The following is a 19,235-nucleotide window of genomic DNA, read 5'->3' on the forward strand; positions in this document are numbered from 1 at the left end:
TATGGCCAGAAGTTGTACTAGAAGAAGAAAATAACATCCAAGAAATTAGAAATGAAGTTATCCAGATGGCTCAATCAATAGGTTTCGAAAATGTCGATGAAGAGGATGTTAAAAATTTATTGAATGCAGAAGATGATGGTTTTTCAGTGGAAGATTTAGAAAACCTTGTTAGCAACGAAGACGAAGTTAAAGAAGTTCCTGCTGAAAAAGTGTTAACAACCAAAGATTTAAAAAGGTGCTTAAATGACATTGAAAACGTTTTAAATTTTTTTAGTGAAAATGATCCTGATTTAGGAAGAAGTTTTATTGTTAAGCGATCAGTGTTAAATGCAATAACTCCGTATAGGCAATTGTTAAATGAAAGAGAAAAAAAGCATAAGCAATCAACTTTAGACTCATATTTTAAATGTGATTTCACTTTGTATGTAAGTTGACTGTTTATTTAATAAAACTTTTCTTTGTTCGAAAAAAAAGCTTTTCATTTTCTTTACATAGGAACGTATCCCTATTCTGGCCATAGTATTTTTACCTCTGAAAACGAAGTTTCGCTTAACGAAGTAATTTCGTGGAACGCATCCTATTCGTTATTCGAGGTATGCCTGATATCTTGTAATTATTTTTTAAACCTATCTTGATTTTTTTATTTAATTGTAACTTAAATGTACACAGTTACACTCTTAACACAACTGACGTAAATACTTTATATTTCTTATCTATCCCGGATGTTTGAGCAACTCCACCGCATAAGTAAATTACATAATATACAGACAACAAATTCGTCTAACACTAGGCGCCGCTAGCGTTCCTCCGGCTCAGTCTTTTCTGTCAACCCGTCCAGTAGCGGTAAGTTCTTGTCATTCGGACACTCCCTTCCTTCGGACACTCCCTTCCTTTGTCTTCACTGTCATAGCGGTCCACTTACTTCTGTAAGGTCATCCATGTTCTGTATGTAATACATTAGTAACACTCAATAGTTTTACATAACTTGTATTTTACTTATTCTAAATTTATATTCTAAATTATTTTTACCACGTGGCTTCTTACACGTGCTCTTTGACATACAGAACATGTCAGAAACAGAAGTAAGAGTATTGCTGTTCTTTTTCATAATTTTGGTGGATGACCTCTGACGAAGACACAAAAATTATGAAAAATACCGCAATGCTATTTCCACATTGGTCGTTGTTTTTTCAAAATTTACATTTTTTTTTTTTTTTTTTTTTTTTTATATCGTTACATTCTTTTTATATTGTTACTCTTTTTCTTTTTTCCACCCTTTGTTCAACACATATATCGCTACCAGGATACACGGTATTTTCATTATTAGCACTAGTTAAATTCTATATTTAAATTCTACACATAACAATAAAAATAATCCATATTATCGCACTTCAAATCCGACTTCTCTATTTATTTTTAATTTTTATTATTCGTAATAATTATATATATACATTATAAGCAATTTAAACCTATTTTTCTGTAATGTATACTATGAATTGTAAAATTTTACCTGAAGAACTGAAGTAATAAGTTGTCGCTGATCAGGAGCTTCTTCAGATCTTGAATATAAGTCAGGGTTTTTTGGATAGCATATCATTCGAAGTAAATGCTGAGCCTAAATATTTAACATAGGAACAATAATAATCATCAATAAAATAAAAATGAAATATTTCCATTACATTAGAAAATCATTCATATGTTTTTGGTAGTGCTAAAGAAATGCAAACTTTGCTTGCATTCTTTGTGAATTTGCTGCATATTAAAATTATGCTTTTACACTATCCAATATGCATTAGTAAATTCTCGTAGAAAGAGGACCTAAATGCTATACACCCTTGAATAAAAATATAATTCAAATAAATTTTTTCTCATTAATTTTAGAGTTTAATGCGTTTAGTGCATCAACATAATTTTGCAGTAATAATTACTGCAGATTCAAAACATTTAAATGGAGTACAACATTGGAACATAAAACAGTTTTAACCAAGATGAATGTCAAAGATATAAAATTCTAATAAATAATACAAGGGATTACCTTGGTCTCTTTACAGGAAGGCTTCTTTTCCAACTCTCCTAATCCATCACGTAAAACAATTAAAATACAAAGTTAAAATGGATAAAATTCATTTTAATGTGTTCCATACCGACAGTATGACAGCAATTTAATAACCCAGAATCACCATAGAGACTGCAACCCGACTCCAAAAATATCAACTGCAATGCAACTATCAGCATAGGAAAACATGTCAAAATTTCAAATAGATTAAAAAACGAATATGAAATACGTGAAGACAGATTTCTTCCTCCTTAAGTTAGACAAATACTTTTCGATGTCTTGTGTTTACAGGACAGAATTAAATTTAAAAAAATGTGCCAATGCATATGTATTTAAAAGGAAATTTAGTTTTCATCAAGCATGCATTTATAGGAATCATCTGATATCTAAAAAGGTCTGCGAATGCTAATCGAGTTTCTACAGTTTCATTTCAAGAGTTTCGGCAATAAGTAATTTACTATAATTATGCTGGATATTACTTATTTTGGCTTCATTAATGAGGAAAGAATGTTCCTCATTCACAACATGAATGCCAACTCTGAAGCATTAGCTCTCGCCATGCGTACTAAGGCTTCATGTTGCTTTATGCGAAAATCCAAACCCCTCCCCTGAGTAGATCCAATATAAGCCGAGTCACAGTCTTTACAAGAAATGCTGTAAACAAGATCATGTGTTTACACATTGATCTTGTTTACAGCAACATGAGGCTTGGGTATGCACAGCAAGAGCTAATGCTTCAGAGTTGGCATTTCATGCTGTGAATGAGAAACATTCTTTCCTCTTTAATGAAGCCAAAACAATTAATATTCAGCATAATTATAGTAAGTTAGTTATTGCCGAAATTCTTGAAATGAAACTCTGTAGAAACTTGATTAACATTTGCAAAATATAGGAGATACTGAGCATATAATAGCTCTTATTACACTAAATAAAATTCTAACTATTATCAAATACAGTGGTACCTCGACATACAAGTTTAATTCGTTCTGTAACCTTGCTCGTATGTCAAATTGCTCGTATCTCAAAGCAATTTTCCCCATTGAAATTAATTGAAATGCCATTAATCCGTTCCAGCTCCCAAAAAACCACCTCAGTTGTTTTTGTTAAGTGTTTTTGAATAAGAAAAATGTACTGTATTTATAAGAAGAAACATTTATTTATAAATAACAAATACATATTCTATAGAAACATAATAAAAGAAAAGGTGAAGTGCTTACGGAAGCGTACAATTTTCGTCATTGGTCTTCGCTTTTTTTGTCACGCTTTGCTCATTTTCACCTGCAGATCGTTTAAAAAAACTGTCTAAGGAGGTTTGTTTCTTCCTCCCTTTCAGGATATTGCGGAAATGTGTTAGGCAAGTTTTGTTGAACAACTCCGATGCACGACCAGTTGCAACTTTTTCGGGGTGATTTTTATCCACGAACTCTACAACTTTCTCCCACATTCCCATGATCTCCTTTATATTTCTTGTAGAGATAACCTTCTCCATCTCTGGCTCCTCTTCAAAACTAATTTTTCGTTGAACCACCATATGCTGCTGCGAATGTAGATCGTGTAACTCCTCGGTTGTCAACTCCTGAGTCTGTTCCTCGACAAGTTCGTTCACATCTCTCTCATCCACCTCCAGACCCATGGATTTTCCCAGAGAAACAATCTCCTCTACCACTGACACTTCGGGTTCCAATCCTTCAAAAGCCCTTTCAGCTACAGCCTCAGGCCACAGCTTCTTCCATGCAGATATTAAGGTCCTCGTTGTAACACCCAGCCAGGCCTGATCAATAATTCTTAGGCATATCACGATGTTAAAGTTGTCCTTCCAGAACTCTCGAAGGGTAAGGTTTGTGTTCTCCGTCACTTCAAAGCAGCGCTGAAAAACGTGCTTGGTGTACAACTTCTTAAAATTAGAAATCACCTGCTGATCCATGGGCTGCAGGATAGGAGTGGTGTTGGGTGGTAGGTAGAGAACCTTTACACTTGAACTCTTCGAGTAAATCATCTTCGAGATTTGTTGGGTGAGCAGGGGCATTGTCGAGGACGAGAAGGACTTGCATGGGTAAGTTGTTTTCCTGTAGATATTTTTTAACAGAAGGGCCAAACACCAGGTTTATCCACTCCACAAAGAATTTCCTGGTGACCCACGCCTTCTGATTTGCCCTCCACATAACTTGTAGTTTTTCTTTTAAAATCTTATGTGACTTAAAGGCTCTGGGATTTTCCGAATGGTATACAAGAGAGGCTTGATTTTGCAGTCGCCACTCGCATTGGCGCAAAGTGCTAGAGTTAATCTATCCTTCATGGGTTTGTGACCTGGCATCGTCTTCTCCTCTGCCATTATGTAAGTCCTATTCGGCATCCTTTTCCAGAAAAGCCCTGTCTCATCACAGTTGAAGACTTGCTGAGGGATGTATCCTTTGGCTTCTATCAGTTCGGAAAACATTTTGATGTAAACCTCAGCTGCCTTCACATCTGGACTTGCTGCCTCACCATGCCTGACGACGGAGTGAATGCCGATCCTTTTCCTAAAGTTGTCAAACCAGCCCCGACTGGCTTTAAACAAATCTTCTGATTCCTCGTTTGTGGAAGTGTGTGGGATCTGCTTCAGCAAATCACAGTAAATCGCTCGTGCCTTCTCACATATGATACTTTGTGTTAAGAATCCTCCTTGAAGCTGCTTCTCTGTCACCCACACCATCAGTAGTTTCTCCATTTTCTCATGGAGAGAGGTCCGGAGCTTAGAAATTATTGTAACGCCCTTGGCTGGCGTTATACCCTTTATCAACTTCTTCTGTTTAAGCACAGTACATATCATTGATGTGCTACGCCCGTACATCCTCGCCAAGTCAATTACTCGCACACCTTGCTCATGTTTTTCTATGATTTCACGCTTTAATTCAATAGACATCATCTTCTTCTTCGGACCCATAGTTATAAAAATAAATTTGATAATGTTTTGTAAATGTACAAAAAGCAAAAAACGCAAATCCAACTTATCAAAAATGCTACGAAAACGAGGGAAACAAGCACACAGACTGAGGTCTAGTCTGAGGTGAGAGAAACTGTTAGACGCTGCACACGACCCCAACATGCGCCCCGCATGTTGGGGTCGTGTGCAGCAGTGTAGTGTGCGATTCCTCGTATCTCAAATCTTGCTCTCATCTCAAAGCAAAATATCGCTCGCTCGGCGGCTCGTATCTCAAAACACTCATATATTAGGGCACTCGTATATCGAGGTACCACTGTACCTCCAAATTCTCTCTAAATTTTGCATCTACCTTTAGCAAGAGTGGAAAAATGATTAGTTTACATATCCATACCACCATGACTAGATGTTCACTTTCAGCATTATACTCTCTATAGATGGACAGAAAGTGGGGCAATAGATGGCAAGATCAATGGTAATGTGGTCACTGTAGGAAAATGCATTTAGGCATGAGCTAGTATTTAATAGGTATGGTTGTGCTTATCTAATAAGGATTCAATTAAATGTTCCCTGTTATCCATATGGGAGGATTCCAGTAGATGATGATGTCCATTAAAATCTCTCAGTACGTAGAAAGCAGTCAGTAATCACAAAGTAAGTGCATCAGGTAATGATAATTCCAGTTGTAATTTGTGCTGCTACAGCTTTGAGGGATATCTGCTGGGGGATATGTTCAGAGGGAATGCTGTTACTCAACAGAATGGTGCACTCTCCATGAGCAAAGGATGCAGTGTTTCTGTCTTGTCTATACAACATATAACTCTTAATCAGAGGCAACACCTGAGGGTGTCAAAGTTTGTTTCTTGAAGACAAATTGCTGCAGGGTCATAACAGTTAATCAATTCAAATAATTCATTTTTATTGCACTGTTCACCCCTAAAATTCCACTAAAATTGTAGGGATCTACAGTGCAACAAAGATGTGCTGCATTATTTGGCTTTAAAGGAGGAAGTTTTCCAGGTTCGGACACTTGCTTCCTTGCATCACATGCCACTACTACTACTACTTGGTACATGTGTTTGGTCGAGCGACCAGTGGTGCGAAGCTACCATCTGTGGGATTATGACTAACTGAATGCCTCTAAGTCAGAATCCCGTCTAGCCATTGCAACAATACCGTTTGTGCCTCGGGCATTGAAAGGCTGTGCTAGCCAGAAATGCTTTTGTGCTGTTATGCCACGATTGCTCTGGTGATGAGGGCATCACAGCAGTTGTTGAGACCATGCAGCTGCTGCTTCTGATGGCGCACCATTCAGGTGTGACGTGCGGGCACCAAATCGTCGGCAGACGACCTAGGTACTGGTCTGGGTGTCATGCTTAGAAGAACAGCCACCATACTGCGATCTATTAAGACTCATCCTCTGACTAGAAGATTTTGGTTTGTTTGTTTTATAGCAGAATATAGTGATCTATTATTGATTTTTCTTTTCATGGAAAGATAGGATATACATTATCCATATCTTCCTTTGCATGGATCTCTAGATGTGATTTATTACTTATGTCACCATTTTATGGTTCCTTCTCAGCAAGTTCTGAACTTTTTGATTTAGACATAGCTTGAGATGTAGAAGATGCACTAGGAGGAATGGAAACAGAGTACTATTGGATTTATCAAATGAATTTTGTTCTTGTGTCACAGCCAATAGTAAAGATCAGGCCTGATCAGCCAGAGATATATTTGGTGGAATTAAAGCATCTGTTTGAGTTCATACAGATTGGTGAATTAGTGGCAAACACCACAGATGCTCACTTCTTGGTGTAACTAATAAAATTTGTTTTCTTGCTTCTTGATACATTTCTGCATTTTCTTCCCATGCTTCCAAAATTCACAATCATCTTTAAAGTAGGCAGGGCAGTAGCTTTTACAATTTTGGACAATGAAATGATGCAGCAGTCTGTTTGGATAAATGTTGACATAAAATGCGAGCACACTGGGTTCCCTCAGCATACCATCTGCAAGTGACCAAACATTTGGTACTTGTAGCACCATAGAGGATTTGGGATGAATTGTGAATATGACAATTTAAATAGCCACCTTTTACAGTACAGTAAATTTAGCATGCTGAATGTTAATATGCTGTTATGAGTTGGGACAAGTTTTCCATCTTTTCATACAAGGATTCTTTTTACATGAATAACTTTCTGATCTTTCAATTCTTGAACTATTTTATCTTCTGAGACATCTATTAGATCCAATTCTGTTAAAATTACCATACATGCTACACTGAGCACTTCTTTAGAAGTGCTCAGTGTAGCATGTATGGTAATTTTAACAGAAATTCCCCCAAAAGTAGATCATTTCAGTAAGGATTGTGAGCGGGTTGCTCAGGTGGTTATCAGAAATAAGTTTCCTGAGTATAATCTTTTCTGCAGTATTTTTCAAACCTTTTTGAATGGTGATGACACCTTGCTTATAGGTTGATTTGTTAGGGAATAAATTATGAGGAAGGAAGGAAAATCTTGCTGGTTAGTATCCTTTCTCACTCTCTTAGACAAAGTAGTGTCCTGATCTGGTTGGTACCTTTCCAAGCTGAGTGGCTCTAGACGAAGTGTCACAATCTGCTACTATCAGCCCTGGGAGAGTAGATTTATTCTCCAAAGAGGAGGTAAAAGCACTGCCATCTGGTGGCCATCTGTAGATTAAGATTACTGAGGTTAATAGCAAAACAAAAAAGATATAAAGATAGGTGTCACTCCTTTCTGGACAGTTCTTACAACTCCTACTTTGGTGAGAAATGAGCAAAACTGGATATAAAATTAAATTAACTATCTTCTAATCACTATGACTAGCACAGACACAATCACTTGGTGCTCAGGCCACAGAGAGAAAAAATGTACTGGCCATTCAAAGACTATAATAAAACTTAAAACAAACAGAAATACCTTGGTAATCCAAACTAACTAGAAGAACAGAACAGCTCAAATAACAAATGTTTCGATAATTGATTTGTTTGAAAGCAAATTTTCATGGGATAGGAGGATCATTACTTTGGTGAGCAAGTCAGGACATTTCCTCTAGGTGGTATTCTTTAGTTAACACAGTGTTGTGTGTGGTCTGCTTCTTGTGCTCAGAGAAACCTTATTACCATGCAAACCACCTCATAAGATGTTCAAAGACATTTTACCATTTTAACTGATGCAGCCCTCTACAAAAAATATTAATTCATTCCAAAACACAGCTCTCTCTGGCAGCAAAATAGAGTACATGTTTTTCATCCAACAAATGTCATCCAATAATACTTATTCAATATATCCCTTCCCTAAACTACAAAAACCCTTTACTCCCATGTGCTGAAATTTATGCTATTTTTGAACTGCATTTTAGCTGTGATTTTCTTTCTAATTTCCTATTACTGTGCACATCTATCAAAAAACTGGAATAAATTCATTACTAGGGGTTTCAAAATGTTTGAAAAGAATGGTAATATAAAAATATAAAGACTCATAACATACTAATACAAACCTGCTGGTCAGATAAAAGTGGATCCAAAAGAAGATCCTGGCTGCAAAGGATTTCAGGTTCATGCAAGCACCGCTCGTGTACCCATTCTTGACTACAAATTTGTTTCAATGCATGCTTTGCAAATTCACTAAGGCCAGCACTTTCAATTCCATTTCCAGATCCTCCTCCTCCTCCTCCTCCTCCTCCACATGGTGTCACCCCTTGTGGCCTTCCAAGAAAAGATCTTAATGTATAAGTAAGGTTTGAAAAATCACAAAAATGCAACTATCATTTGAAACATGAAATAGTATTTAAAACTTAAGGTATAAAGGCTGTAGTAGAGGCAAAACTATAATTCCTAAAACTTGCATTTATTCCTAAAACTAAAAATTTATTCCTAAAACTTGCATTTAGGACACTAAATGCAAGTTTTAGGTCAACTTTCGGGTCACTTTCAATACAATGAATGTCAGAGAAAATGATAAAATAAAGAGAGTAAAAAAAAAAAAAAGATTAAGTTTATTTACTATTTTGTTTGTTTTAAATAAAATAGTAAATATGTGATTTAAAATAGTAAAAATTAGTAAATATGCAATATGTGATTTAAATTCAGATAAAAACTTTCACAACTTGATTTAACATCAATTCTGTAAAGTGTATACTTCTGAAATATTTAACTATAAGTGTTTGCAACAGAAATACACTGAAAAATTTAATAATTTACTTACAAGAGGCCTACATCAAATTCTGAATCATCTATTGTTCCTAATATATCACTGATGGTCAATTCTCCTTTACTTTGACTGTGTTCTGCTTTAGATTTTGATTCTGCACCTTCAACAGTAGCATCTCCTATGCACATTATATGTAAAGAATTATAATCAATGAATAAACAATGAGCTTCCATTATTAAAACATGTTTAATCACTTATTAATAAATCATTATCATTGATTAATTCAATAAATCATTATCATTAATTAATTCAATAAATCATTATCATTAATTAATTCAATAAATCAATTATAATTGATTTATAAATTGCATTATTCGATGCAAATACAATGTAACATATTTAATGTTAAACCTATAATTAATTCCTAAAGAGCAGCCATCTTTACCAACTTTATCATCAATAACAAAAACAGTTCTAAGAGTGATGTGAGTAGCTGTGGACCTGTTAAGTCTAACTTCAGTGGTCGGAAAAAAAAAAAGGAAGTAAAGATGATAATCAAGAATGCACAAGAAAATAAATAGAAATAGTATTTGGAAAGATATACATGCACCTCTGTAAAGGGAAAATCATGTTTAACATAGGGTCATTCGATGTCAAGTGGCTTAGGGGTCCCTGCTTGACCATCTTCAATTTTGTTGAAAGTTGGTGTGGATATTTAAACAGGTTTCAAATGAAGTACAAAATTTCAGTTCAAAATATAACGTGCTTTAGGCACCAGCACCTTTTTTCTGGAGGTCACTTGTGTTATGTGGAATACATCACAAAAAATTTTCATAAGTTTTAAGTGTTACTGTTGCACAACGGTGAGAGGCAGTGCTCTGAAACTTGGTATACCTAGTTAACTAGGCGCCTCTGTAGCCAGGTGGGAAGGAGCAGTAGTGCGTAGCACACGCTTCTTGATTAGACCAGGGTTCGAGCCCATCACCGCAAAATATGGACGATGCGGAAAGGTCAGGGAATGACCACCGCATATCCCGGAGCAATATGGCCTTAGTTGCTAATGCTCCTAAAAACCAAAAAATAAAATAAAATAAATAAATAAATAATAACCTAGTTAACTTTTGGCAGAGAAGGCAAAACTTCTGATGTCTAGGCTCAAAAACCTTCACATTTTTTACAATGCGGTCTAAAACTGGCACCAAAAATTTGTTGCGATAAATTTAAGCAAGACTTTTGAAAGTCATAACTTTTAAATAAAAATCTTTGGTACCTTCTTCTTTGGACATTCCACTTACCAACTGCATGAACTCAGCCTAATTAAATATCAGCTCTTATACTTGTTTTCTGGCTGAGATATTTTCCTTCAAAGATTGACTCAAAATTTGAAAGTCAAATTGGACCTATTTTAAGGGACAAATATCTTAATGTGGGACACCTTCAATTCTCTCATTTTTGCCACCACTGGAAAGAGCAGAGCTTCAGCTACAAGGTTCATCCGTTTTGTGTCTTAGCACTTAAGGACTTAAAATTAAGCCTAAACATCAAGTAGTTTTATGTGCTATATTGTTATTTTGTGAGATCTTTTTTGTTGCAGAACATCCTGAATCCTGCCTAATGTTTAGAATAATCTAGATATAGAGTATATTCTAGAATTCTGGAATATTCTAGAAGAATATCCAATAATTATAGCATATTCTAGAATTCTAAAATATTCTTGAATTCCAAAAAAATTCCAGAACATTCTAGAATATTCTTGAATTCCAAAAAACTGATGAACATTCTAGAACTCTGGAATATTCTAGAATCATACAAAAAAAGTATAAATAGCTGATATGTGTTTTATCTTCATGATGAACAGTTTGTTTATTTTGTTCCTCTATTTTTTATTGTTTGACTGTAATAAAGTTAATTAAGTTTTCAATGCTTGTAGACACATCCACTTATTAATCAGTATGAAAACCATGGAATCAGAAGATTTTGCTGGAGATCTGGATTCATGCACCATCAGTCATATTAAGAACATATTAGATTAAGTCCATTAGATTGAGAAATTGAGGGGACATAGATTCAAATTAAGGAAGGACAGTTATAGAGTGGATGTGCGGAAATTTGCCTTCAGCTAGCGGGTAGTTGATTGGTGGAACAGACTTCCACCTTTTGTTGTGGAAGTTGATAGCCTAAATAAATTTAAGGCTGGGCTGGACAGGCATTTGGAATGAATGGAGGGGTGAAGTGGGGGGGATTGCTGATGCTGCATAAGCTTGCTTTCTTGCATCATATCTTTCTACTAATGCTAATATGGATAATTCTAAATGTAATGTGCTATCCTATACATGCAAAACTGGGTTAAAATTCTTTGAAGAATTCGAAGAACAACAGCTGATAGGTCAATGTTGTGAAATAAAACTGTGTGAAGAAAAAGACACAATTTGTCTACATCATGAAGCTTTGCTTTTTGACAAAATTTGAATTTTTGCAGTGTTCGTGTTGCAATCCTTTCCAGAAGAAAAATCACATGGTGAAAAAAAGTTTACAACCAACTGATTTATCAATGGCAGACTACCTGAAAGATCTAAGAAAGGTAGACATAAAACCAGTCCAGAAGCTGTGCCCATCATGCTGAAAAGAGTTTAACAGCTGAAAAGCAGCAACAGGAACATCAACTTCATCTGGATCAGTTTGTTTGTTGTTTGTTATTTGGTTTTTAGGAGCATTAGCAACTAAGGCCATATTGCTCCAGGGATATACGGTGGTCATTCCCTGACCTTTCCGCATCCTCCGTATTTGGTGGTCACAGACTCTAACCCCGGTCTATTCAAGAAGAATGTGCTACGCACTGCTGCTCCTGCCCACCTGGCTACGGAGGCGCCTATCTGGATCAGACCATGATGAAAAAATTCATGCGGCTGGAAGCTTGAACACAAGTTTGATGGCTATTGGTATTTCTCCTCTGAAATTTCAGCGAATGGCTAAGAGAGATTCACAAGGCAATGCCAAAAGGAAGGCAAGTCAAGTACAAGATGAAATTGCCAGTAAAATTGTGTCAGTTGGTGGCTTGGATCCAAATGACATCACGGAGAAAGTGCAAGTCATCAGTGTGGAAATTGCGTAGATTACAATGAGCTGCTGAAAGAATTGAAAGAAAAGTTGTTGGTATCAAGTCATTCAGAAATACTTCAAATATTAACACTAGTTCTAATTAGTTGGTCCATAAAGAAAACAATGGAAGAGTTTAGTGTCTCAGAAAGAATGGTCAAGAAAGCTAGAAAACTTAAAGCAGAAGGAATCATGGTCATACCAGGAAAAAAAAACAAGGAAAAAAACTTTCTGAGCAAGTAAAGCAAAAGGTGATGGAATTTTTTGAAGATGATGAATTTAGTCGGATACGTCCTGGAAAGAAAAATTATATTTCAATTAGAAATGCATATGGAATAAAAATGCAAAAGTGACTCAGCAACTTAAAGGAAATGTTTATAACTTATTGAGATAGAAATTGATCTGACATTGGATATTCTAAATTTTGTGAACTTTGATCCAAGTGGTGTGTCACGGTTGGTGCACCAGGAACACATTCTGTATATGTATGCACAATCCATCAAAATGTCAAGTTAATGAAAGCAGCAAGTCCTGTTGAATGTAATTATAAGGTTCTCATTGGTAAAACAGTCTGTGATTTGGAGTCAAAAGATTGTATGCTTCATCGGTGTGAAAAATGTCCAGGAATAGATGAATTAAAAAACGTTTCTAGAGAATATTTTTGAAAACAATGAACCAGATGATATTATTGAATTCAAGCAATGGATACACACTGACAGAGATGCAGATGTTAAATGGAATGCCCAAAGAAGGTACCAAAGGTTTTTATTTCAAAGTTATGATTTTCAAAAGACTTGCTTAAATTTGTTGTGACAAATTTTTGGTGTCAGTTTTAGACTGCATTGTAAAAAATGTGAAGGTTTTTAAGCCTGGACACCAAAAGTTTTGCATTCTCTGCCAAAAGTTAACTAGGTATACCAAGTTTCAGAGCACTACCTCTCAATGTTGTGCAACAGTAACACTTAAAACTTTGAAATTTTTTTGTGATTTGCTCCACGTAACACAAGTGTACCTCCACAAAAAAAGGTGCTGGTGCCTCAAGCATACTATATTTTGAACTGAATTTTTGCAGAGCTTCTTTGGAAACCTGTTTAAACATCTAACACCAAGTTTGAACAAAATTAAAGATGGTCAAGCAGGGACCATTTTCAAAATTAGGCCACTTGACATGGAATCACCCTATAGTTAGTTATTTTAACATAGCTAGATGATGGTAATAATTTTTACATTGTTAATTTGGAGTTTAGCAATGCATTTGACACAGTCCTGCATGATAGGATATTATATAAGTTGGAACATATTACAATCATGGAAAGATAGATTGCAATGTGGCTATAAGACGAAAGTATAGTTTAGTTTAGTTTAGTTTGAGTTGGGTTTGGTTTGGTTTGGTTTGGTTTTGGTTGGTTGGTTCGGTTATTTTAGTACATCAGCAAAGGAGGCTATAATGTGCCAAGCAAAATCTCAAAATGTGAAAAAAAAAAAAAAAAACAGGTTTGGTAACCTTTGAAATAGGTTAGCTTGTGAAAAGATTATACATATGAAATTGGATAAAAGACTGATAATGCACTTATTATGATCTTAGTTGGTACAAGTTTGTTACACTAAACAAGTGGATTCAGATCAGTTGATATTTGTTTATCATTTTCAGGAAAGTAAAAAGACCATTAATATCTGGTTGGTCTCTAAGGATGTGGAGAGAAAGGTGTTTGTCATTCCCTCAAATATAATGGGCATTCAATAATAAGGTGTTTTACTGTGAGTTATGTTTGACAGTTGCTGCACAGTGGAGGTCATCCCATGTGAATAGGTAACTACGTTTTTGTTGTTATTTGGTTTTTAGGAGCATTAGCAACTAAGGCCATATTGCTCCAGAAATATGAGGTGGTCATCGCCTGACCTTTTTGCATCCTCTGTATTTGGTGGGCACGGGCTCGAACCCAGGTCTAATCAAGAAGCATGTGCTATGCACTGCTGCTCCTGCCCAGCTGACTATGGAGGCGCCAAGGTAACTATGAGTTAGGTGGTTATGTCCAATCTGCAATCTAGCAAGTACAACTTCTTCCTTCCTATTCCCTCTTGTGCTTGATAGCCACTGCTTGGCAATAAACTGTTCCAGATTAAATCATTTTTAATCTGGAACAGTTTATTGCTTTTTCACCTGCCAAATGGATAGCCATTTTTTTCTACCAGTACATTGCATGATGTGTTTGTAATCGTTGTAAGGTATCCGGATGTCTGACGTTATGTGACTACATTCTTGGCAGCAAAATCTGCTTGTTCTTTTCCTGTGATTCCAGAATGCCCAGGTATAAAACAGATTTTTTTTTGCCTTGTTTGAAAGAAGCTGCACTAACCTTTTTCGAATTTATTGTAGAAAGGGATTACAAGAAGGAAGTTTACTCTGAAGAGTAGATACAGCACTTAAAGAACTGCACAGATAATGGTTTGAGAGTATAAAGACGGTTTTGCATTCTCTAAAGCCATAAGGATAGCACTTATGCTATCCTTATGGCTTTAGAGATGGAGTGCGGTGTGAATGCTGCACTCCAAAGGGAGCTGATTTGATATTGTTATATTTGATAGAACTACAGCTGAACCATCTTTACATCCATCATTGTGGCTTAATGATGGATATCCAAATGAGATAGTCTAGCAAAGGTTTCAGTTTTAAAGGATACCAATTACTTATACCTAAGCAACAAAAATGGATCGGCTGTTTCAACATATAAACTGTGCACATGTGTTCTGAATGCTTTAGTATTAGTGACATCACAATACACTGTTTCCAGTTGAGGTAAATATTTGGGACCCATAATCTAGTGTATTTTCATCCTCAATCTAGTATATACCTAATTATAAATAATAATCTAGTATATACCTTCATCCTCACTAACAGAAGATATATCGTGAATGATGTTACCGTCCTGAGTAAGGAAAAAATGTTAGAAGTGATCACAGAATGGTAAGATGTATACTTGATATAGATGTAGGAAAGGAAAAAACTGACTCGAGTAAATAATACAAAGGTCTTTGAGATAACAGAAGAGGAGAAATGCAGTATGGAACTTAAGAACAAGTTTGAACTTCTGCAGACTGCCCATGACCAAGATATCGACGAGGAATATTACAACTTTCTGAAAGTGATAAAGCCCAAGGAATCTATAGGGAAAAAGAAATCCAAAGAAGAAAAAAACTAGTCAAGAAACACTTATGATAAACCGAAGATGACAAATGTAGAGCAAGATAAACACTGACAAGGAGAAAATTGAGTATACTGAGTTATGCAAAGCCATTAGAAAGAGACCCAGAGGACATAAGAGGATTTAACACAAGAAAAGTAGAACAAGCATTAAGGGAAAACTAAGGACTTAAATCAACAGTCATGAGCAGTAATACAGAAAGACAAATGACACTGAAACTGAAGAATAGCAATGGCGTAATTATAAATAGCAGAGAAGGCAAAATTCAAATAGCAGAAGACCACTATAGAGAATTATACAAGGAGCGAGGGAATGATGCCAGCAGTGGGGAAGATGGATAGCAAATTAGCAACACATACGACATACGATGGGCTAAGAAGTGGCAACTGCAGTTTAACCTTGACAAATGCAAAGTACTGCATATGGGTAGAAGTAACCCCAGAGAAACGTACCAACTGTGTGGTACTACATTTAAGGTGGCAGAAAATGAAAAAGAACTGGGAGTAATTGTGCAGTCAGATATGAAGTTTTCTGAGCAATGCAGACAGGCTGCCAGGGCAGGTCATGGGGTTTTGTCAATGATATATAGGAATTTTGCTAGCAGGGAAAAGAAGGTGATTATCCCTCTGTATAAGGCAATGGTCAGGCCACGCCTTGAGTACTGCTTACAGGTCTGGAGGCCTCATTTTAGGAAGGATGTAGATTTACTTGAGCGTGTACAGAGAAGGGCAACAAGATTGGTGAGGGGAATGAAGGGATCCTCTTATCAAGAGAGGCTTAAGTTCTGCAAATTGCAGTGGCTGGAGACTAGGCACCTGCACGGTGATCTGATTGAGGTGTATAAGGCCTTGAATGGGTTCAGCACGCTGAATTCTGATGGGATCCTTCCACTTGTTCAGATTATGAACCTAAGGGGGCATAAATTCAAATTACGAAAGGACAGACGTAGAATAGATGTGCGGAAATTTGCCTTTAGCCAGCGGGTGGTTAATTGCTGGAACAAACTTCCATCTGTCGTTGTGGAAGTTGATAGGTTGAATAAATTTAAGGATGAACTGGACAGGCATTTGGAGGGAATGGTGTGATTATTTTTATTTTTTTGGCTGATGCTGCATAAGCTCATACATTTGCTTTCTTGCATCACATGCCACTACTACTACTACTACTACCCAATATTCTTCCTGATGAGGTAAAACATGCATTGAAGGAAATGAAGAATCAGAAAGCCCAGGGGGAAGATGAAGTTACTGTAGAGTTGTTAAAATTGGGAGGAAGAGACAACATAAAAACTGACAGGGCTCTTCACAAAGTGCATTAGAAAAGGTGTGACGCATAAGCAGTGGAATAATGCAATCATAGTTTTGCTGCATGAGAAAGGAGATAAATCAGAAATTGGAAATTACAGACCAATTAGCTTGTTATCCCACATCTACAAGTTGTTCACAAGGATCATTACTAACAGATTAGAAAGAATACTAGGTGAGAATCAACCGAAAGAGCAAGCTGGCTTTAGGACAGGATTCTCAACTATGGATCACCTTCACGTAATATCACAGCTAACGGAGAAAGCAAATGAATATAAAGCACCATTATGCCTGGCATTTGTGGATTATGAAAAGGCATTTGACTCCATGCAGCATAAGGCAATGTTTCGGGCACTGGAAAGACAAGGCATAGATACCCCATATATTATGATTTTGAAGAAAATATGTGAGAATGCTACCTCCTTTATTAGACTAGACAAAGACAGCAGGAAATTTAAAATCGAGAAAGGAGTTCGACAAGGAGACACAGTATCTCCAAAGCTGTTTACTGCTCCCCTTGGGCAAGCTTTCAGAAGATTAGACTGGTCGCAGAAAGGAGTCAATGTGAATGGAGAGTACCCAAACCATTTACGATTTGCAGATGACATTGTGGTCATAAGCCATGATCCCAAAGAATTAGAGGAAAATCTTAATCAGTTATGCACAGTTAGTAAGAATTTTGGACTAAAGATGAATATAGCTAAAACAAAAATAATGATGAACAAGTATGCTGCAGAAAGGGACATAATGATTGAAGGAGCAGTAATTGAAAAGGTGAAGTCATATATGTATCTGGGACAAGTTATTAGCTGTAATAATGATAAATGGCTGCAAGAATAAATTTTGGATGGATGGCATTCAGGAAATATAGTCAGATACTGAAGAGCAATATCCCAGTTTGTCTGAAACGTAAAATAATGAATCAATGTATACTCCCCACCATTGACGAAGCTGAGAACTACACAGCAAAGAATGGAACAAATTATATTGGGAATCAGACTGTTAGATAAGAAGAGAAACACATGGATTAGGCAGCAAACTCAAGTAAAGGACATTCTTATTAAAACTAAAGAACTAAAATTGTCTTGAGCAGGACACATAGCTCGAAGACATGATGACAGATGGACTAAGAAAATAACAGAATGGTACCCAAGAGGAGCTAGAAGAAAACCTGGAAGACAACGGTGGAGATGGATAGATGAAATTCATGTTTGTGGGTAGTAAATGGATGGCCACTGCACAAAACAGAAGGAACTGGAAAGTTGCTGGAGAGGCCTTCATCCTGCAATGGATTGAAAATGGCTGATGATGATGAATCTAGTGTAGACCTCCAGACAAGTGCAATTATCTATTTCCCAATGGGTATGAGAAATGGCACTTAGGAGGATCAGTCCCACTCATGCAACTTTTCCAGAGCAAATAGATATGTTCAAAAATGTTAACTTCTCATTGAACATAAGACTTAGGAATTTCTCCTCAGGCATTAGTGGAATATTTTGACTAATTGACTGAGTTTTAGTTCTGGTTCAGGGTGAATGTTATGTTTGAAACAGAAATATATGAAATGGTCTTCTGAGATGAGAACTTGAAACCATGAGCCATTCCTCAGAAGTTTAGATGAATTGACCTGTTGCAATTGCCTTTTAATGACCCACATGAATTTTACTCAGTTATGTTGCATGGCTGAGTAAAAATACTGAAGTCTCCAACAAAGAGAGCAATGTTCAGTAAAAGTATTAACTTTGATAGCAAAAGAGCAATGCTTAGAATAGACATATGGGGAAATCCTTCCTCTTGGGGAGGTGGGGAGAGAAAGTGAGATGGAACAGACACCACATGAACTTGGAATGAGTGGTTTGACAGAAAATTTTTAATAAAAATTGCAGTGATCTAAGACCAAGGTGTGTCGTGTTTTTTTCCATATCAAAGAAAATTGAAACTAAGTGTTTAGGGAAAGTATCTCAGAAAAATGTTTTCAGTCTAATTACACAGTCGAATGCTGACTCATTTATTCAAAGCCACACTCTGTTCTGGAAAGGAGGTCAATAGCTTCTACATACCACATGATGAGTAGTGAAAATTCTTTCCAGGATCTTACAAGCAGTTGTTCAATAAGACCAAGTTTTGTGGAATTTTTGGATCCATTTATGGTTTGGGGAAGACAAGCACAATTACTTTATTTCAGGAGTCTGGAAACCACTCTTTAAGATAGATTTGGTTGTTTTTTTTAGTGCTTGGACTTTCATGAAGTTCCTGCTTCATAAATGTCCAGCTGTAAGTCTCAGAATTGTTAAGAGACAGCTTTAATAGTTTTTTTTAAATTTTTGTTTCAGAGCTAGAATCTCTGGTATGATGTTTTCAGAGACACTTGGAAATATTTTCCAGAGTGTTAGCAAATGTGGTTAGGTCTGCAACTGCACATCTATTATGTTCTAGGATTAACAAAGGATGTGATGTATATTTGCCCTTCATTTTCCTTTG

The 19,235-nt window shown here is 36.3% G+C and overlaps 1 protein-coding gene across 4 annotated transcripts in view; it reads right to left on the reverse strand.

Annotated features, from left to right (window-relative positions):
* LOC150091098 (mediator of RNA polymerase II transcription subunit 12-like protein) overlaps positions 1–19,235 on the reverse strand; it is an 825,386-nt gene that overhangs the window by 351,111 nt on the left and 455,040 nt on the right. For 3 of the 4 annotated variants that reach the window (XM_090374287.1, XM_090374279.1, XM_090374261.1), the window contains 3 exons: positions 9,206–9,329; positions 8,499–8,721; positions 1,511–1,615 (listed from right to left, as the gene is read on the reverse strand). In XM_090374287.1, coding sequence (XP_090230413.1) covers positions 1,511–1,615; positions 8,499–8,721; positions 9,206–9,329 — 452 coding nt within the window. The remainder of the gene's footprint in view (positions 1–1,510; positions 1,616–8,498; positions 8,722–9,205; positions 9,330–19,235) is intronic. The other variant, XM_090374270.1, reaches the window with a different exon arrangement.

The sequence above is a fragment of the Mastigoproctus giganteus genome, chromosome 1 (genome assembly GCF_048544385.1).
Source record: "Mastigoproctus giganteus isolate SK-2022 chromosome 1, ASM4854438v1, whole genome shotgun sequence".
Classification (NCBI taxonomy): Eukaryota; Metazoa; Arthropoda; class Arachnida; order Uropygi; family Thelyphonidae; genus Mastigoproctus; species Mastigoproctus giganteus.